Consider the following 22,131-nt stretch of genomic DNA (forward strand, 5'->3'; position numbering starts at 1 on the left):
CTGGGTTCCTGCCATGATGTCAGAGGGAGAGAAACCCACAGCTTGTTAATTTCACCTCCCAATCAGACCCGGGGAGAAGGAGATCATTGGGAACAGGTAGAGCTGTAAGAAGTTTTCTCCATTTTTGTCTCAGCCCCCCTTCCCCAATAGCGCGCTCTCTTCTCTTGATATTATTACTCCTTGTCCTCTTATTTCCCCTTTGATCACTTGGAAGAAGGGGTGAGTCTCTGTGGGATTTATTTTATTTTCGTTTGTCTCTTTTTTTTTTTTTTTTTTTTTTTTTTGACCTGTGCTTTTGATTGTAGTTGTTTCCCCCTGTGGTCATGACGGCTTCGCACAGTGACTCTTTGGTGGTGTTGTTTGGGGCAACAGCTGGTGCATATGGGGCTAAACTGGGTTCGGATGAGAGGGAACTAATTCTCTTGGTGTGGCAAGTTGTGGATCTACACAGCAAGAAGGTATGGCTTCAAAGTCTTGATACGAGGTTGTGTTATGTGCGTACGCTGCAAGCGAAGCAGCCCCCCAGCCCTGAGCTGGCCGGGTGCAGGCATTATGGTCAGTATCACTTTTCCACCTCAGCTGGGGCTGTTTGTTCATTTCACAAATGCACCAAAAGGGAGGGGGGAGGTTAAGTCTACAAAGACCTTTTGCCTTTTCTTATTCTCCGCCCCCCCAAGATTTTTTTAAATTAGGCTATTTTTATTTTATTTTTCTTTAAACGTTGGTTCTTTTCATGTTAGATTTCTCCTCGTTTTTGGAGACTTCCAATCCTCTTTCCGTCTCCCCGCATGCACGCTTGGGACACCAAACGTGCATGCTTTAATGGAAACTATCTCCACAAGGAAAACAGATCCTGAATGGCCTTGTTTTTGTTCGTTTTTCTTACGATCAAGCTATTTTTTAAAATATGTACCTTATTTTAAGCCATTCTAAAGGTAATTTTTTATTTTTAATTACTGTAATGTAGATGAGTCTCAGGCTGCTAGGTGTAAAGTTTTGTTTTTTAACCCCTACACACACACACACACACACACACACACACACACTTGTCAATTTGGTTGAGCAGAGTCTTCAAATTGTGTAAAGCTATATGATCTTCCCACCAAAAATCTAACAACTACTGAACGAACCAACGCTGAGTGGGAAACATGTTCTCCCTATGAATGCGTAAGAACCCATAGCAAGTACCCACTGTTGGGAGTCTCCTCTCCTGGGGCAGGAGGGAAGTTACAGAGGGCTTTGATTTGTGAAATAGACAAATACGTTTTTTGGAAAGTGATACGGACCTTTCTGACATTTCTGCTAAGCAATTGAATGCATTGTAATAACGAACTCATTCCATTGCTCCTCACTTTTCTCCCCCGCTTAACATGTTTTCAGGTAGGGACATTGCACAAATCCCTGGTGAAAGCAGACAGTTTGGAGCTAAGTGATCAGTGTCGAGAAGTGAGTGGCTTAACACCAGAGGGACTGAGCAAAGCTGAGCCTTTGGACCGAGTTCTCCAACAGGTGAGGACCAGCAAGGGCATTTAAGGGTTAACTCTGGGAACAGGATTGAACTGATGCAATAAAGCAAATACACTTGGTTTTGCCTTTCAATTTGAAATCCCTAGCAAACTGTTTCAAAACCAGCCATACCTCAGTCAAGGTATACCCCACAGACAGCTCTTGAGCTATGTGAAATTGGGTTCTTGGAGAAAAATGGGAAGAGCTCAAGTAAATTGTGGCAAAACTTTTGAGTCGGTGTCCTTGTTCTGACAGTTTTGGCCTATGCTTTTGATTTATTCGAATAGGTCCATGTACAACTTTTACCCTAAAGTTCTCTTCTTCAAGGCTTAACAGGATGTAGCAGGATAATTAACAAGTCAGAAATTATTAGGGTACTTAACAAAAAATTTTCAGAGAAGTTTGATCAAAGAAATACTATTATACTAAAGATACAGATTCATCAGCTTATCAGTGCTAATATAAGACCTTGTCTTTCTTGCGTTGTAAAGAAAAACAATTCACTCTTAAAGGTAATTAGTTGCACATACCAAATTATAATTTCTGTAAAATACCACACAGGCAGTGTGCATGACTTCTCTAGAAAGTTGAACTGAATGATCTTAAATTAATGGATAAGGAAGTGCTTAATTATAGTGAGGTAGAAGTTGAGTTTGGATGTCCAAATGCATAATACAAAATCCCTGCCTTCTGTCTGTAAGCTTGTTTCTTCTATTGTTGCATTTTGCTCCTTGAAACATTCTGCATCACCTTAATTTCAGACAATATTATAACCTGAAAATTCTTATGATCCTTACAGTTTAAAGAGGAGGCTAGTTACTTTAATTTTTAGTGTGTGTGTCATATATACACCATGGCTTTTTTGTCTCTTTAAAATGTGATTGCTTAGTAAACTGAACTTGACTGGAAAAATACAATAGTGCATTTTTGTGGAGTACTGTATATGAAAACTGTCTTTCCACACCTTGCTTGAATCATTGTGGGTGTGTTTGGAAAGAGAAACTTGCTTAGGCAGTAGGACAGGTTCATGTTGTAACTTCTGGTGACACACGCATAACTTGGCAGAATAGGAACTAACCTGACTTGATGCTGAATGGTTAACAATTCACTGTACCTGGACTAAATAATTTCTTAAATATAAATACACAACCTTTGTGCATTCAACATCATTTATTTTTCAAAATTAAATGTGGATTACACTGTTTTGTTTTGTTTTTTCTATGTTACACAAGTTTCACAAGAGTCCAGCTGGGAGTGTAAAGTGATTTGTGTAGCTTCAAAATAACTCTGAGAAAATGTAAAGCTGCAGGTTTGAGCTTGTCCCAGATCTTGCACTAAAGGCATCTGGAACAGCTTAGCAAAGTACACCCTGTTTACCTTTATAGTACACACTTTAATTATACTTGATACTTTTATGAGAGATTGTATCTTACTCCCATAAACTGCGCTGTAGGTGGGTCTACTCCAGCATATAAAGAGAAATATTAGCTTTTGTGTATGGGTGTGGAAGAGACTCTCTTGCAAAATATTTTTTTTCATTTGGGTGGCATATCTTGGCAAGTGAGGAAGAATGTTTTTGTGATTAAAGCATTGGAGTGCAACTGCTGGCTCTGTCACTGTCTTCCTGTATGACTTTAAGCACTTCACTTAATTTCAGTGCCTCAATTGCTCCACCTGTAAAAAGAGAATGACAGTACGATGACTTCAGATATGTGTTGTGAGGATATATTAATTCATGTTTTTGAGATAGTCATGTACTATGGTAGCAAAAGTAGAATCTATAGTCCACAATTATAGGAGCCGATCCCTGCGTGTTCTATTAGGTTCTTACAAATTACTTGATGCCTTCAGGTAAGGTAGAACTCTTATTGCCTGGAATAATTGGGGATTGAGTAGTTCATTAAACTGAACATCTCAAAATTATAGTAAGTATGGTGCATAAATTGCAGTCGGGTGCACTGCATTGCTTTTTTTTTGTCTTTCAAACCACTGGGAAGTGATTTTTTTTCAGTGTGTTCAAGGCATCGGAATGTGAAAGGATATCAACTTGCTCTTCATCAACGTTTTTGTTTTTCCAACCCCTATCAAGAAAAATGGTTTGTGTAACTAGATGTTCATAAGATTGGTGTTTGTAAAATCGAGGTTCTATTGTATTGTTAATGAATGCAGATTTTAAAAAAATTTAAAAGCGCATTCTGCTAATCAAAATAATCTAAAAGTGCAATTAGGCAAAGTGGTTATTTTAAAAAAACAAGTTATACCTAGATTTGAGGGCACGTTGTAGAGAACCTGATAGTGCAATTGATCAGTCTACTAAACGTTATTCCCTTCTGGAGACACTACTGCAAACTCTGCAAAGGGAGGGTGAGATCACAAAGCTAGTTGCCTTCATCTGGTCCCTCTGAAGTCCCCCACCCCAACTTATAATGACAGGCATTTATTGCTGAAAAGTAGCCCAGCGCTGCTGTTTCTAGTCAGGAACATTGGCAGCATTGGGAAAGGGAAGCTTGCACAGTAGCAGCTTGCACTATGAATGAGCCTCATTTGAGTGCCCTCAACTCCTACTGGCTTCAATGGGTATATTCCACTTCTTTGGACCAGATCCCAAATGCTCTGCTTACAGAAATACAATACAATATAATAGTACTGCACATTTATTCACCCACATTTTAAAAAGCACATTTGATTTTGAATTAGATGCATGGGTGACTATACAACTTGTATTAGCAATATATTTAAAATAGAAATCTTGCTTTTTGGATTGTGACTGAAATAATACTTTTTTTCCAGTTATACTTTTCCAGCATACAAAGCCTACAGAGAGACTGTAGCTTCAGGAAAAAAAAAATCTTACACTGCAATGTCTCTTCATAGTTTGAGATTTTATATAGTGCTTTTCATATACATAACTCCATTCTGAAAAGCTAAAGGTAAATTTAAGTGTCTTACACTTAATTTTCCCTTTGCACAAATCTCAGCCATGTAATCAAGAGTGTCCGTGCTTGTTAATTATACACTGTTCTTGCCTTGGATTCCCAATCTCTACCTATAATGGAGAGAGAGAATTTCCAAACACAAATACATTGTATATTGTAACTTTCGGCCTTGCTTCAGGCATGGAGAAAAACGGATGAATTGCAGGTGGCTGAGCTTTTTCATTGAGCCTGAAAGGATTATTTTTGTTGTTGTTCTGGCAGAATTCAAACAACTGACAGCAGTTCTCCTGCCAGCATTGGCACATGGTCCATTAAAAGTATGTGTTGTGGGTCAAGTTATATATTACTAAAGGACTAGGCTTTAATAATATAAGGAGATGTCTTTAAATCAAAATTGGGCTTTTTTTTAATATACACTTAACTGTTGTGGTGGTAGTGCAGGGAAAACTTTGTATTTGTATGGTCATGAATAAACTAGTTATATTATTCTACAAAGTTTTGTTTTATTATTTTAAAAACAGTATTTGAAGATCAAAGAGAATTTTCAAATAACGAATATTTTTAATGTGCATGATATGATCAATTTACACTGTGTGTCTCTAACTTATTTGTCCTTGCTTGTAGTAACAAACTCCAGTGCCTGTAGACCCAAGGGGTAGATTGCATTCTATGATGCACAGTAGCATTGTGTGTGCAAGTATCTTTTTGTCTTAGTGGAGGAAAATCTGTTCGGGATTCCTAAATCTGCACCCTTTTAGTCACATTGCTTTGTGTATTCAGTGAATTCAAAATGGAAATGATTCCAAGACATAACTTTCAAGTGCGACATCCTTACAATCTTGGAAAGCCTGTGATCTGCTCCTTTCTGGTTCGGATTCATTGTCCTAGCTTCAGAGTTTCCTTTCATATTCGATGCAAGTTTAGTATCAAGTCTCAAACTCTTCTAAAATAATAAATATCTCAGTAAGTTGAGGGCATATAGAGATTAATTTCCAGGCCACATAAAATCAGACTGATTTTATTTTTAACTAAAAATGTCTTGCACTGTAGGAATTTCTATCTTCCATACTCGAATCATATTGGACAGTCTGACCTAAAGTAGTTACTGTTTTAGGCAGCCATATGGTATAGTGAAATTGAACATCTCAAAAGACCAAACAGATTGGAACTCTTCGCACAATACTTCTTATCACTAATTATATGCACTAGATCCAGTGTTGTAAGTGTTTAAAGCAGTCATTGCCTATAAATAAATGTCCCATCAAGTACATTTTGAAATATAATCAGGTTAAAAAATAGCTGTAGCTCTCTTACAAAGAGGAAAGCATCCTAAGTACCTGGTCTAGACATTAAAAGGAAAGTATGGCCAGCTGTGGACTTCGTTTTCTTCCAGTCATTCTCATGCCATATTTCCAACCTCCAAAAGTTCAAAATTCATGAATTGGATGACCCACCCCCCCCGCGCAAACAAATCATGAGTGGCTTACGAATCATCACACTTTCTTTAAATAATACATTTTGGAATAATTTTATTTCCTTTCTGGTTTCTGAGCCTTCGAGGTGCACTTACTTCATGTTTTCAAGCTTTTCTTTGCAACCAGGAGGACTAGATGTCTACTTTTGCTTTTAAATGAAAGCTGAGATTCTCATGCAGTGTCCTGATTCCAGCAGCTGGGGCTTTGAGGAAAAACAGCTATTGTGAGAACTGGTGACACTGCAAATATCTTAACTCCTCCACACCCCACCCAAGGCATGACCTAAATCAACTTGATTCACCTTGCTTAATCCTTGTTTCAGAGTAACAGCCGTGTTAGTCTGTATTCGCAAAAAGAAAAGGAGTACTTGTAGCACCTTAGAGACTAACCAATTTATTTGAGCATGAGCTTTCGTGAGCTACAGCTCACTTCATCAGATGCATACCGTGGAAACTGCAGCAGACTTTATATATACACAGAGAATATGAAACAATACCTCCTCCCACCCCACTGTCCTTGTCACGCTGAGAGAGGAAAAAGATGAAGAAAAATTAGTAATTATGGTGGAGAAATGCCTGTGATATGAAGACGTTGGGTGGTTTTCATTCCCAGTTACTGATTTCCTTTGAGAAGTAGTCCTAAAGCCTGAGTTTTCAGCGGGAGTTGTGTGCGTGACTCTCTGTTTGAAAATGTTCATCCAAGATTCAGTTACGGAACGATATGAAATCACCTTTTAGTTGAACTCAAATACTTGCCTGCTGGACTGTCCTAAACTGGCTGGCCTTTCATCATATTATATATTGCAGCAAATAGTCCAAGGACAAATTTACTTTGTCTTCTATGGCCTAAAGAACTTGGAATCAAGCAACATGCCAATTTCTTTTTCTCTTACATTGAGCAGAAGTTGAAAATACTAAAGGCTTTGCTTATACTAAGACAATACTAAATGGCCATGAAAACAAATTGCTTCTTTTACACATGCATATTTGATTTTTAAATTCTTGTTGATTAAGCAATCAAATCACACGGTTGGTATATTTCACCAAATATCAACCAAGTCAGTGGGAAACAAACTAGTTGGTTGAGCCTTTTAAGGACAAGGGGTGGTAGAACCAGTGGATTCCTGCAGCCTGATTAACTAGCTGGAACTAAACTGAAAGGGAAACTTGTTCTGCACCTTTTCTCCATAGTGCAGTGGTAAAGACTGTTCCCATTTCATTGTTTTCAATTCTTGTGATTTTTATGATGCATCTGGTGATATTTGGTATCTGTGTTAAAGCTTTCGTTTTTAAGAAATTAGTTTTTCTAATCCACATGTTCACAGAGGGAAAACCTGAAAACATGAACTGATTTTTACTGTAAAGCCTCAGAGGCCAGAAGGCAAATAAAAAGAACTCCAAACTACTTATATTGGCAAATCTCTTGATTTTTGGGGATCTGACTCTTGAATGCTTGCTAGTGTCAATGCTGATAAAATCCAAACAGAGACATTGTTGTGGGTTGTCTTTTCCTCCAGGCTTATCTAGCACTCATGCTCCTAGTCTTCATGCCAAAATGGTATCAGCAGTGTTGACAAAATCTAATGCCTACACTTACTTTTTTTTTTTTTAAAGAGCAATTGGTATGGTTGAAGGAAAATAGCAGCAGTGTTTAACTACTCTGCAATTATGTGATTGTTCTTCAGCCTTAGTTCTGACAAAGCATAGGAAAAACAATATGGTGGAGTCCCCATCTCAGGTCTTTGCCTATATATGAAGCATATTCTATTATTAAAATTGCAGAATAGTACTACTGAATGTGGGCACGTTAGCTCTTTGGAGCAACTGTAAATCCAAGCCCCTCCAGGCTTGTCTTCATTGCAAAGTTAACGTGAGTGAGCATTACCTTTAGCTCCACCTCAAGTGCTGCTAGTCCTCCGGTGCCTTCCCACAATCCCCCCCCATGCCAAGAAAGGACAGACAAGTTCTCCCAGGGTTCACTGGGAAACAATTCATAGAGCTACTCATCTTACTGCATTCCAAGAACCATGGAATATGCTCCCAGGAGTTTTAGTGCCACACACAAGTGAAGTCTCAGTGTGGACACAGCAACTTAAGTGTTACTTTGCAGTGTGGCTGCTATCACTCGAGCGAGGCTAACTCAATAGAAATAAAACCAGTGTAAATAACTCAAGTTAACTCTGCAGCAAAAACTTATCCTTAGATTGACTCCCTGAACTTGTAGCCAACAAAATCTCCAATGCTAAAAATTAGATCTTTATGCTTTTTGCCTGGTTCCAGGCACTTGTTTATATAATGGGATTTCCTATTATTAGCCGTGGAGATGGATGGTTAAAACATAGCTTCCCCAAATCTAGCTGTGATTCTGTTTTTGATGCTGTAGGTGGAGTCTGATGGTTTTTTCTTTTTTCCCATTGCTAATCCTCTGTGCTGTCCAAGTCCCTACAGGTCGCATTTGGAACACTTTCTGCTTTACAGTCAGCTAGGCCAGATGACAGCTCATACCTAAGATGGCTTCTTCGAAAGCACCATTGTGTCACATGTCAGGGTGCAGTCTTGGCAAGGTTTATACTCCACAGAGCTTGGGGCACAGTAATATTTTTTGTGAGACTAAAAATCATAATATTTTCATCTGAGCGATTCAGTGCTGAACAAATATTAAGCCTTGTATATCCCCAAGAAGTATATTTAGATCCATTTTACACCTGAGTAAATTGAGAACTGGGTAGCTTATATCACTTTCTTTGGGCTGCATCATGAGTGATGTGCAGACAAGGAAATAACGCTCAGTAGTGCTGGCTACTAGTGCTGTCATTCCTTAACCACTGGACCATATTAGTCACTGTAGGTGAGTGTTCATTTTAATACGGGGAAGGAGAATTTTGACATTCTCGCCTATCTGCTGCTGCTGCCTACTTCTGGTAAAGTTAAACAGTAACTTAAGCCTCTTATCAGATTGGGGTGGAGTAGTAGCTATAAAATAGCAAACCATTGCAACAACCTGTATAGAGTCACCCAAACAATTCATATCTTCACATGGGATAGATCGGGGTGGCCAACCTGAGCCTGAGAAGGAGCCAGAATTTACCAATGTACATTGCCAAAGTGCCACAGTAATATGTCAGCATCCCCCGATTAGCTCTCCCCTGCTCCCAGTGCCTCCCACCCCAACAGCAGCCGCGCCAATCAGTGCCTCACCATCAGCTGTTTTGTGGCATGTAGGAGGCTCTGGGTGGGAGGTGGAGGAGCAAGGGCATGGCAGGCTCAGTGGAGGGGGCAGGAAGGGGTGGAGTGGGGGCAGGGCCTGTGGCAGAGCCAGGGGTTGAGCAGTGAGCACCCCCCAGCACATTGGAAAGTTGGCGTCTGTAGCTCCAGCCCCGGAGTCGGTGCCTACACAAGGAGCCGCATATTAACTTCTGAAGAGCCTCATGTGGCTCCAGAGCCACAGATTGGCCACCCCTGGGATAGATTGATGTGCTTGGAAGCCAAGTAGCTTTTCACTGGCATATGTCACCAATGTAGTCTGACATGCTCATATTGTGTCAGGCAGAACTTGAGACAATTTTTACTTCCTTTAAAAATAAAATACGATAAATGACTCCTGGGTGAGGAGCACAGGATCCTAAGGGATTATTTGATTTACTTCCTTTACCTCATTGTAGGTAGTTATACAGTAATGAGTCGTCATGCTATTGCCTAAATACCCCCTTAAATGCTTTTGAAAATTCCATTCATAACTGGCCTGGGTTCGGTAGCGGGCTGAGTAGGGCCTGTGGCTGGGACCCGGCAGGCAGCAGCGTGCCATTAAAAATCGGCTCACATGCTGTCTTTGGCACGTGTGCCATAGGTTGCCGACCCCTGTTCCAGAGCTTCTGTTTTTCACCACTCTCCTAGGATCCAACAATCTGGCTCTTGTGGCAGCTGTCCAGAGGATTGCACAGCTCTCCCTGCTGCATGTTGCTCTACTCAGCACTTTTTAAGTGTTTCTAAGCCTCATGCATGTGAACATTGGGTAGCTAACTAAATGAAGACAACACCTTACTCAACATGTTTGGCACATCTAGGTTAAATAGTCAGTCTAAGAGAAAAGCACAGATGCTGACTCTGGCTATTGGCAGAGGTAGCAAGGCAGTATTATGGAGAGAGCTATAAAAAGGCTAATTGGAGTCTGGTTTTAGAGTAACTGCCCTCATAATGCTTGCTTTATGCAAAACTATTACACTTAATACTTCGTATGTTTAGTCTAGGTATAACTCCATTTATTTTTCAAAGACTAATTTTGATCCTTTGGCCCATATCTTTCGTTTTCTTTTTTAAGCTAAAAAACTCCCTTCATAGAAATGAAACCTCTAATTCTCTCTCTGTTGCATGCCTGTAATTACGTGGATATTGGTGTGTCTCACGGACAAACTCCTTCCATTCAAAGATTCCAAACTTTAGTGATTTCCTCTATCTATTTTATCAAGTCTGCCATTTCAGGTACAGAGAGCAGCAATAAGTTGCTGGGTTTAGTAGAGTGTGGATAGGAGGTGTGAGTGGGGTTGGTGGCGGCAGCCTATGATATACAGGAGGTGAGACTAGATGATCTGATTGTCTCTTCTGTTCTTAAACTCTGACTCTAATAACACTGCACAGAAATTTAGGATGAAAAGCATAGAATGCTATATGTAACTGAAATTGCAGAGAGTATTTAGATGGGCAGAATGTAACTGCAAAATGTAACTTTATTTAATTTAAGAGGAACCTTGTGGTTTATTTGAAAAAAGTGCCATGGAAATCTTAATGCACATGAATGGGGGAGGAACTTGCTATCTAACATTTATCCTAAATCACATCCTGATCTGGAGGTCTGATTACAAGGAGAGAGTTTTTCGCAACCTACAAATATTTTGATGATCCACAAATGCAGACAAAGTATCTGATGTGTGAATCCCTACTTCTCTGGCAGGAGGAACTCTGCATAGTCTTAATGTGGCATAATTCTGTATGACAATTGTCATGCTGTCTGGAGTGGCTCCTGACAATGAGTGCATACCTCAGGGCAGACCCCCCAAGCTGGTGATGTGTTGTATAATTAGATTTCACTAAGCCAGTAACAAATGTGAACTCCTGGATCACGGTACCAGTCTTATCATGGAGTCACAGACAGTCCCCTTAGACTCTCCAGTGTATCTTGCCACCAAGACAAACTGGCATTTGTGATAAAAGGTCACTTAAACCAAAAATCACACCACATTGGGTTGCTCTCAGTCCCAAGAGACCAGTCACTTATCCCAGATCAATTGGCAGTCTAGATCTTACACCAAAGATAATGTTGACAGCTAATTCTATAGTAAACTTACTAAAGGAAGTGAAAAAAGAAAAGGAGTACTTGTGGCATCTTAGAGACTTACAAATTTATTTGAGCATAAGCTTTCGTGAGCTACAATAAATTTGTTAGTCTCTAAGGTGCCACAAGTACTCCTTTTCTTTTTGCGAATACAGACTAACATGGCTGCTACTCTGAAACCTGTCATTGTTAAAGGAAGTGAGAGTCATTGAGCGGTTAAAGCACATAAAATATATGTATAGGTGAATCACAGTTTGTCATTCCAAATGATGGCAGTGATGTACTAAACTGCCAGTTTCCCAAAAGTCTTGTCAGGGTAGCTGGATTGTCTCTGGATAGCTCTGCTTTGCATCTGGTTCACTTCCCTGTAAGAGTCCAAACAGTCCAGAGATCCAGGATCTTTCCTTGAATACATACTAAGAGGTGCTTCTCACAGAAAACAAGCTGGAAGTGTCACTATCCATGTGGGCTTTTCCTTTGATGACAGTGTGAGGAATGCCTTTTGAATCTTTGACTTTGGATCATCTCACATGCTGACCACTTGCTTTGAAATTGGCTCTTTCCTGTTAGAGTTCTTCATCTACATTCTACAAGGCTTCTTTCTCCTTTGATGGGATATTTCATTACATGGATATAATGTAGTAGCAGACATTTACATTGTGTATTAACCTGATACAGATAAATGAAAACAATGCAAGTAGCATCCCTTTCGGTTTCATGAATGTTAAATGTATAAGAATGTATTTGATGTTTAAACATCACTTTGCTCCATACTAATACACAAGCGAATTGGCCTGGGGCTTCAGCATGAGCTTGCACTTGGTCTGCCAGCGTCACAACAGTAAAAACTTGCTGCTGCAATCGGTCACTGGTAGAAGGATTTGGGAAGGAATTACGATTGGAAGGATTAGGGTTTACTAGTAATCAGTTATGTGGGATTTTTGGTCCTGACACATCATCATCCGAGATAAATCTTGACTAAGTGTTTGCTAAACTTGTCTAGTGTTCTTTCTAAAACTCCACAGAAGAATCAGAAATTTCTATCTTCTCCTCCCCATTAAGTCACTGGAAAAATAATAATTTGGGTTTCATAAATGCTATATTTTTATTGCAAATAGTGGTCGTCTTCCTCCCATATATTCCTGGAAAAGCTTCTTTCCTTACAATTGCTGCTCTGCATAAAGTCCAAGAGTCCTCCATTTCTATTGGGCATGACCAGTTGTTCTTATTTCTTTTATTGCAATTACCTCCTCACTTCAGTACAAAAGGTGGGGACTGGATTGTTTGAAAGCAACTTCATGTATCTATCATTGGCAGACACTGGATTAGAAAGATGCTTGCCTTGGTACCCTCCCTCTGGTAGCCTATTTGCCTCACCTCTATGATACATTTGTCTCCTTGGTTGATGTTCTTGAATCAGTTCTGTACTCTACTCTAGTTTCCTAGGATGATCATTCCACTCTTTTAGCAAATGTCTTGCTTTGTAAAAGAGACACAAGGTGGGTGAGGTAATGTTTATTGGTCCAGAAATGGAATAGATGCTTTGCCAAGCTGTGTATCTATGTGCTGCAAACACAGACATTAGTAATGAACTAAACAGTATACATAAAATATTGGGAATAGAAGCCTAAATACTTAATATAAGAGCACTTTATAATTTAATAAAAGAACAACAAACAAAATTTTCCCCACTTCAGCTCTTAACAATAGATTTAAAAATAACAAAAGGGTTTTTTTGTTTTTGTTTTTTTTCTTCCCCCCCCTCCAGTCCACCTGTGTAGACTGTGAAGAGCTAATGAGGAAGAGAAGCTGAAGAAATTAGCTTTGTATTTAGTTTGGAAAGTCATGAGATTAGCAGTCATTCTTATCACTTGTGGGAGTGAGTTCCAGATCTTAAGTCTGGCTCCCATGAAAGTTCTGGATCTTTTGACTAAACACAAACTCTACCACGTGAGCTCAAGGAGAACTTCTGTTAGCTGTCAGTAATATGGGTCTTAATCTAGCATTGGGATAGTCCCAGAGGATAACATGACCAGGCTAAGGGCACGATCCTGTGAAGACTTATGCATGTGCTTAACTTTATTCACTGTAAGCACAGCATCTAAAGTTAAGCACAAGCATAAGACTTTGCAGGAATGGGATCATGATGAGAAATTCCATTACATTGATATTCAGTGTACAACCATATAAAGCTATAATAGAGCAATAGCAATCAAATGTGGAGACCACTGACTAAAGAAACATGGAAAGCAGAGTAGGGAGGCTTTCCTCCTAGTGTAATTCTTGATATGTGTTTCCAGGGCCTAAATATTGGGATTGGTTCTAAAGATTTTGACACTGCAGCATCTTCTGCAGCTGAGGAAAAAACCTGTATTCTTGTTTTTTGGAAGTCTGACACTTCAGGCATCCCGGGAGAGGAAGTGTTCTGTATTACATTAGAATAACTCTTGGTTGGGAGGGAGGAGAGTGTTTGTTTGTGAGGGTGTGTTATGGGTAGCGGTTGTAAGGACAGGGCTCTGAAGGATTGCAGGAAGTAAGACTTTTACCCCATTGTATCAGCTGGAGTGTTATTTGTTATAGCAAATCAGAATTGTTAGAGGATGAACTCTTGCTTACTGAGGAACTTGCGAAAGGCCACCAGGCTTTGAAGGGGGAGGTAGGAAGACTGGGAAAAAGGCAAAAGCTATCAGTGTGTACTTAAATTTATCTATAACAGCTGTGAGTAGACCTTACTACATATTTGTAACCATGTGGTAATTGACAGCTAGTCTTTTACATATTCGTGAATTAAATTTTGCCCTTTTCTAGGAACAACAAATGGTGGTGGCTGGTGTGTTGTCCATTGGTGGCTGGCCATAACAAGTTGGACTGGAGTGGCTGAAGAGGGAAGGTTCTTGTCTGATTCTTGTAGTGTTTGGGATGCTCCTGACGGGTGGGTGGGTGGGAGGGAGTTGGGTCTCTGGCTAGTTCAGGGGAACAGTGCTCCAGTTTTCCTCTGGTACCAGTTTCCCAAGCTTCAAGCTGGAGCTGTACAGGAAGGCCACCAGTGGAGCTATCCTATAGGGCTGGCAACCAATGGAACAGAAGCTTGCCCCCTCTTTCCATCCCCTTCTGTATTGAGGAGAGGTACAGTGATGCATATCCCATGTGCTCTCTGGAGCACTTGGGGGAGGGGCAACACAAGAGCTCCCAGAGAAGGCAGAACATTTAGCAAGTAAAACCGGCCTTACCATTTTTGTTTCTGAAACTTATTTTGCCCTCTTCCTCTGATACAACCAAGTCCTGTCCTCCAAGATCACACTGCCAAGCCCAGATCTGGGGTGAGGATTCTGGAGAGCGATAGTATGATGATTCTTTGGGATGCATCCGAAACTTAACTGAACGATTTTGTTTTTTAAAAATGTACTGAGCTCAGGGGAAGGGAAATCTGCTGCTGCCATAGCAGAGCCCAGCTACTTTCTAACCCTCAGCGAGTTGACACAGGTTAACGTTTCCAGTGCTCTTCACAAAGAATAGGGGGGGAAACTCTTGTTCTTGTTTTTGTTTTGAAAGCTGAGAGATTCTTTCATGGACCCAAAGGGTGGGTGTGTACCCAAGAGTCCCCTTCCGCTCATGCGTGGTTTAGTTCCTTTGACAAGATGTAAGGGGCAGTAGAAGGCAGAAGCATGAGAGAATCTCTAAAGATGAAAGTATATGGGGGCAGTGTGTGGAGGGGGTTGAAAAGACCCGTCCTTTTCCATCTCCTGATTTTAGAAAAGAATGGGGGGGGGGGGGGGAAAGGGGAAGGGTAGAGAAATCCTTTTAAAAAATTACTGTTAGAAAAACATACTTGTGTTCTCCCTCATTACAGGTATTGGCTGTCGTCCTCCCAACTGGTTAGGCTTGCACTACAAACAATGAGACAGTGTTGAGTAAACACAGCAGTACCACTATGCATTGCAATCAATAGACCCAGTGCTAAAGATCACATTGCTAATGAAAGTTTGTCCTTGAAACACTGATGTGTGAGGAGAGGGAACACTGAATACCATATGAGCACAGTTGTACTTAGCCCAAGACTTGACTTTAGGGGTATAACAACCAGAATATGTTAACTAGTATGCAGAATTTGGGGATTGTGTTCAACTTTGTCTTTCCGGCTGAAATAACATGTTCCGTGAGTACTGCTGATAACACCAGGAGCCACTGGGAGCAATGAGATGCTATTCTAGTGCTCCTAAAAATAGGTTAAAGGTTGGAAATACTACATAGGTTTTGCAGCTTAAAAAAAAAAGAGAGAGAGAGAGAGAAAATACGTTCCCTGGGAGAAGATAAACAAAGATTTATATTGGGAACACTGACTGTACTTAAGCGTTCCCCCACTAGAAGACTTTGACGTTCTGGAAGGTGCCCCCCCCCCTCCCTTTTTTTTCCATTGTCTTATTCTTGACACACTTCTCAGCTTGGTGGGTTTTTAGGATTTTCATCAGCTCTTACTTCTCCTCATGCCTTATACCGGTGGGGATTTTATCCCTCTTGCAGTGGGTAGCTTGCCTCCTAGTTACTCGGAGTAGTTTTTGTAGCTGAGTTTTTTGGATTGGTTAACTTTTTTTTTTTTTTTTTTTAGGCCTTGTTCTTAGAGTTTTGCCACTTTTTAACTATGTCAGAATAGTTAAAGCGGCAAAACTCCCATAGTGAGGGCACAGTATAAAAGTGCTTATGTCAATATAGCTTATTCTGGTAAGGCACATTTATACCAATATAACTGCATTTACTGTAAGTTTTTAAAATGGTATAACTGTATGGGGGGGGGGGAAATCACATCACTTAGGCAATGTCTACACTGGCACTTTCGTTGCTAAAACTTTTGTCACTCAGGGGTGTGAAAACACCCTCCCCCCAAGGACAAACGTTTTAGCAGTGAAAAGCACCAGTCTGGACAGCTGTCAGCAGGAGACGCACTCCCAGTGACGAAGCTATCGCTCCTCGTTGGAGGTGGTTTTATTTTTCGCCAGGAGAGCTCTCTTCTGGCAAGAGAGTGGCCACACAGCATACCTTACAACAGCATGGCTGCAGTGGTTCAGCCGCACCGTTGTGAGGTGCACAGTGTAGACATAGCCGTAGCAACATAGTTATGCCAGCAAAACTTTCAAAATGCACCCTAATCCTTAGATTTTTAAAGGTGTGGTATTGGGGGATTTCTTTTGTATACTCTTAGACCGTTCAGGTCTCCTCTTAAATAAAGAGGTGACCCGGGACCAGGCTATTGAATGTGGTTCTTAGTTTTGGTTTCTTTGCGTGTGGATAGGTAATTGCATATGAAAGTGGATCAAGCATGAAGTAGTGTCGCCATAAAATGTTACTGTTTCCCATTGCTTTTTATTGGGAACTCATTAAGGGTGTGTGTGTCCCTGTGTAATCTGCATGCATCCTTCAACAGCTAGCAGTGTTCATGCTAGCGGGTAGTATTCAGCAGAGCATGTATCATTATGAAACTGGAGGAAACTTTTAGAACTTTTATGGAGAAGGTCCTTGCGGCCACTGTTTAGGAGTTTCAAATGCACTAACCCAGCCTGCTTATATAATATATAACCTTATCCAGAAATATAACCTTATCCAGGTTTAAACTTTGGCCCATGAAGGGGAAAGGAATTAGTATTTTGATAGTATGTATAGCTCTACAGTGGTGATCTTCCAAATATTCACAGTCATGGGAGGCAGAATTATCTTATTCCTCTGGGGTGGGGGAGAGTGGTGAAGAGAGAGAACCCTTTCCTCCATCAACTTCCATGTTAACCAGGAAACTAACCTCACTTTCAGCACATGGTTTTTTACCAGGATGTGTGGGATTTTTTAATTGTTTTTGGGGGTGAAGGCAAGTCCAGAAAGATATGCACTACATTTTTCTCTTTTTCCCATGCAATCTGCTTCACCCTCACTCCTTTTATGCAAAGTTTATGAGCTTCATTTCAATCCTATGGGGTTATCCTTTCTTAGCATTTATTAGTTTCTGTCCCAACAAAAGCCTTCCATTGTGTGTATCGCTGAGGGTACGTCTTCACTGCCTGCCAGATCAGCGGGCAGTGGTCGATCTATCGGGGATCGATTTATCACGTCTCATCTGGATGCTATAAATCGATCCCCAAATCAATGCCTGTACTCCAACTTGACAGGAGGAGTAAGCGGAGTCGACGGGGGAGCCATCATGGTTGACTCGCTGCCGTGAGGACGGCCAGGTAAATCGAACTAAGATACTTCAACTGAAGTTGCGTATCTTAGTTCGAAAACCACGCCCCCCCCCCCCCCAGTGTAGCCCAGGCCTAAGACTAGAATACTCAAAACTTCTCTGCAACTTGGTGTTGAGCCTAACTTCTCTAGCAAACTTGTGCAGTAGCTTGTTTAGCTTCCATTACCAGATCCAACAAGAGAGGGGGAGAGAGAGAGAATTAGTTTGAAGGTGGGTGGGATTTTTTCCCACCTCTCAATAATCAAATGTTTCAGTAGTTCTCAGTTGCTTCACATCATGATAGTACAGTAGCAAAACAAGACTAACAATAATGGAACATGGCCCTGTTGTTTTATAAACGCTTGGAATGTGTTTGTCTTACAGAAGTACCACATCAAATGACTTATCTTTGGCCTTTTCCATCTATATTTTTTTCAACATTAGATATTAAAATAACCTAATTGTGTTTTTTTTTGAGTTTTCATTACCATGAAGTTCCGGTGGCCTGAACCATAATTTTGCCTTTTGTGCTTTACTGTGTTACCGGAGCTGGATTGATGCCATAGATGCTTGTAGCTGACAGGCATGAAAATATCCTGGCTCTTGTAAACTTCCACCTAAGAAATAATTAATCAAAATTGGCCATAAATATTCTAGAGGGGCAGGACTCAGGCAGTTTTTTCTCTTAGGTAGTAACTTAAAAGATAGATTGACACTCTTTCCCAGAAAGAATTAAAAGCTAAGCAACCAGCTGCAGTTTACTTTCAAGAACCATATAAAACCTCAAACCCAGTTAAAATGAAGCAAGAAAGGTATACACAATGGAAGCTCCTCTGGTAATCCTGTTGCCTTATGCTGTTTGAGTCACAGTAGATTTACAGCAGCAAGAAAACAATTAGTTCTAATGAGCCATTTTGTATGAACTTCCTATTCCCCCACATTGTGCTACCTTACTTCTCCCCCTTGCCTATCTATACCCAGCAAACTAGTATTACATTAGCCCCAGCACAGTTCCACTTCTAACTTTCCAACACTTTTTCAAATAAGTTTCCCTTCATAATTCTATATTTTTCTACCTTCTGTTGTTAACTGAAAGGATCTGACAAAACTTTATTCTGGGTAATGCCCTTAATAGCTTTTTCCTTGGACTTTGTCCCACCATTGTAAGAGCTACATGTGCTTTTTATTTATTTATTTTATTTTTCCCAAGACTTCCATGGTTACTCTCTCTCCAGTAGTAAGGCATTGTGGTGTCAATCATATCAGTGCCTAAAATGTGGGTTTCTTGGCACCTGAGCATGAGGAGAGGGTGGCAAATTTAAAGGGGAGAAATAATTAATTTTTTAAAAACTGACATTGAGAAAAATATCCATAAACAGAATTTTTTTAATTTAGGTCCTGAATTTAAAAAACAAACACAACCCAAACAATTCTTCTTCTTTTCACTGAAGAAAATTTGCTGCTGTTTGTTAGAATTTATCACATCAGAGCTCTAAGCCTACTCTAATTTTTATAAGAACAATGTTGAGATGTTTATTATCCCTAAGCATATGCCAATTATAAAGAAGGATGAAATGGGTTTTCACAAATAACTGATTCCATGATACGTTAATCATTTTGTCTTTCATATGAACCCTGGATGTAGATGAAATTGACAGAAGAGCAGAAACTCCACTGCACTCTAATTATTTTACTGGCATTGGAGTGGCAGCAAATGCAAGTGAAGCTGGAACAGTAATAAGAGATAAGATTAATATCTATTAGAAAGTGACATAATTTTCAAGGAAGATGATATTTATAATGGCTGGAAACTCAGTGCTCAATTTTGCTTCTATCTGAGATTAGGGTCATATTTTACTCTAGTTAAACTTATAAATTCTGATATCAACCTATTGTATGCATGTTTATGGCTACCATTACTATATTATCTGAAGCCTCACAGTCTTTAATGTATTTCCCACAACACCTCTGTAAAGTAGAATGGGAATTGAGGCACAGAGCGATTAAATAATTGCCCAAAATTACACAGGAAATCTATGGCAGAACAGAGAATTGAACCCTGATCTCCTAGTTCCTAGGCTAGCACCCTAACCCTCTGGACAGTGCTTCCTATATTTCTGTGCAATAGGGCAAAAGCAGGGCATTTCCATATGCAGAATTTCTTTTTTAGCTTTGAGAAGGAAAATCTAATATAAAATTTCATGTGGGAGGGTTTGACCTGTGAGTTTTCTCCCTATAATTATGTTGTTAACCTGAAGCTTCCCCCTTGTGGAGAACTGTAACCACTAGTATATTTCTTATTGTGCCAGCAAGGCCCAGAGTAGTATCCAGATACAGTAGCTCTTCTATATTGCCAGAAGCAGAAAGATATTAGCCACAGCTTGATGGATTACACTTTTTTCACATGGTGATTTCAATACAAGGTCACCATGTACCCTTTGTCAGCCATATGGAATAACAGTTAACAGACGAACAAAGGAAAAGGCTTACTATAGATTCTGTTTAAAAAGTTACCTAGCATAATAAAAGTTTATCATGCAGCAAATACAATTGAAACACTAGCTACACACCTCTTTATCGTATTGACATGCTTTAAATTTCTCATTGCAGGGATAAGGCAGAGGTAGTTAAGATCTAAAGAGTAAAGGAGCAGAAAACTATTGGTTCAGATTGTATCTGAAATGTGGATCACTCATAAAGATGGGGCCCAACACACACCATCCAAATGGGAATATTCCTGAAGTCAAGGGGTGTTGGAATGTAGAATATATTCATACCTCTGTCTAATAGCAAGCTGATGAATTGCACATAGGGTGCTTAGGCATTGCCTGTAACTCTAATTGACTCCTTTAAGGGCCACTGAAATTTTTGAGCTGTTGCTGCTCTCCTGTTGGAAACATCAGGTCTCATATTGGTGAGAAGCGGTGGAAGACTCTTGAGGCTCTCATAGTGTAGTGGGTTGTTCATTTGTTTTTAAGTCTTTAAGTGCTACTGGCATCCAAGTACGGACCCTTGTCCCAGCTGGAGCATGAGCAAAATGCACAATGGAGGGAACAAAGGAGGTCTCCTCTTAGGACCTCAGTACCTGTGACTCCATAAACATTCACTTTTTAGGAATAGAAGTTGTGGTTATTTGGTCTCTCTCAAGATCAGGCTCTGGGGCAAGGGCTGTGAGGAGAGGGTGCCTATCCAAGCGGAAGCTGTAGGCTTGCAATGACTTTCTTATCTCGGGGTTTTCACATTAAAACGCACACACCGTGCGATTTGTTACAGAATACAACCTAGTACTTCATGACACCATCAAAATAGGCCTGACATATTTTAACAATTTGATTCTGTTCTTTCACACTTCTCATTATTGCAAAAGCAGACACTACATGAGATGTTACAATCAAAAAGTGACCCACGCTGAAGTTAGACTCAAAATAAAATTACTAACATGCACATTAAAGGATAAATGTGTATGCTTTTAAATTAAATTGAATGTAGCTGGATATAATCACATGGTTATCTTAAATAAATGGTTATTTATATTATTCAGTGTGTGGGGTGATCATCCCTGTTCAAGGTCCTATATATTACTTCATTAAGAGACAAGTTGAACACTTATTGTGCATGTAGAAATATGGGTTCCATGTCTGCCTCCAGAGTGAATTTATTTAATTTGAATTCCCTGACCCTTCAGCTGCCAGCCTAGGAAACTTGTGGCATATCAGCTACTGTCAGTGATATATACAGTGAGGTGCAGAAGTACGTCACTCCAGCTGTAGCTCCCAGAGGCAGCGTACCTGACAGCAATTCCTGAAGGCATTGTGCCCCTATCAAGGTGTAGGCCAGAATAGCCCCTGCTTACACCCTTTCGCAAGGTGCAACTGTGATCCCTCTGCCCAACTGCACTGGCTGGTGCATGCGGAGCCATGCCATTGTCCTATCTTTGACCCTCACCATTATCACTGCTAGGCTCAGATTGCAGGGGAACAAAGGGTGCTGAGAAGATTTTTTTATACCCTGGGTGCACTTACACAAGGGTAGTCACAATGTAGCTGAAATTTAGAACACAACTTGAGTTTCAATACCTTCTGCATCTTTCTTGTGCCCCACGATGGTAAAAGGTTCTACAGCCCCATTCCACTCTGGGCTACACCAAGAGCACAGAACTCGGCCTGGAACTTCGTTAACAGTTTTGTTTGTCTGAGCTGGAATAGGACATAGCTTGTTCTGCTGTAGTTGTGTTGACTCCGTAGGGCTAACAGGAGTGAAACCAAACACTTGCTGTAGACATTAAAGCAAGTAGATCTAACTCTCAATATGTGCAAGGAGCAGATCCGGTGAGTGAGAAGCTGATGTCTTTCGTGCCATTCCTTCTAATAGAACCACATGTGCATGATTGGGATAGTGTCTTACTGCTAGGTATGATTTGCTCTATCAGGCTGGTATGGATGGATTATGCAATTGAACTATGTCCTTGCAGCACTTCTACACTAACTGTAGATGCTGCATGAAACGGATGCAGATGCCTTTCAAGGATGAGTATTTTGGGGCCTGGGGAGAAGAGAAATCCAAACAGCCAGTTTCTTACATTAGCTCGTTATAAATCATAACTATGGAAAGGGGCCTATTGAAGAATCCTCACGGTTCTCTAAGATCCACAGCTTGTTTGTTCAGTCATAGTTAAGGCAAC

The 22,131-nt window shown here is 40.3% G+C and overlaps 1 protein-coding gene across 2 annotated transcripts in view; it reads left to right on the top strand.

Moving 5' to 3' along the window:
* The first annotated feature begins 302 nt into the window (after positions 1–302).
* The window catches only part of ESRP2 (epithelial splicing regulatory protein 2), a 60,800-nt gene continuing 38,971 nt past the window's right edge, over positions 303–22,131 (top strand). For both annotated transcript variants that reach the window (XM_077831138.1, XM_077831139.1), the window contains exons 1-2: positions 303–458; positions 1,381–1,509. In XM_077831138.1, the coding sequence (XP_077687264.1) occupies positions 324–458; positions 1,381–1,509 (264 nt within the window). In that variant the 5' untranslated portion in view covers positions 303–323. The remainder of the gene's footprint in view (positions 459–1,380; positions 1,510–22,131) is intronic.

The sequence above is a fragment of the Eretmochelys imbricata genome, chromosome 12 (genome assembly GCF_965152235.1).
Source record: "Eretmochelys imbricata isolate rEreImb1 chromosome 12, rEreImb1.hap1, whole genome shotgun sequence".
NCBI lineage: Eukaryota > Metazoa > Chordata > Testudines > Cheloniidae > Eretmochelys > Eretmochelys imbricata.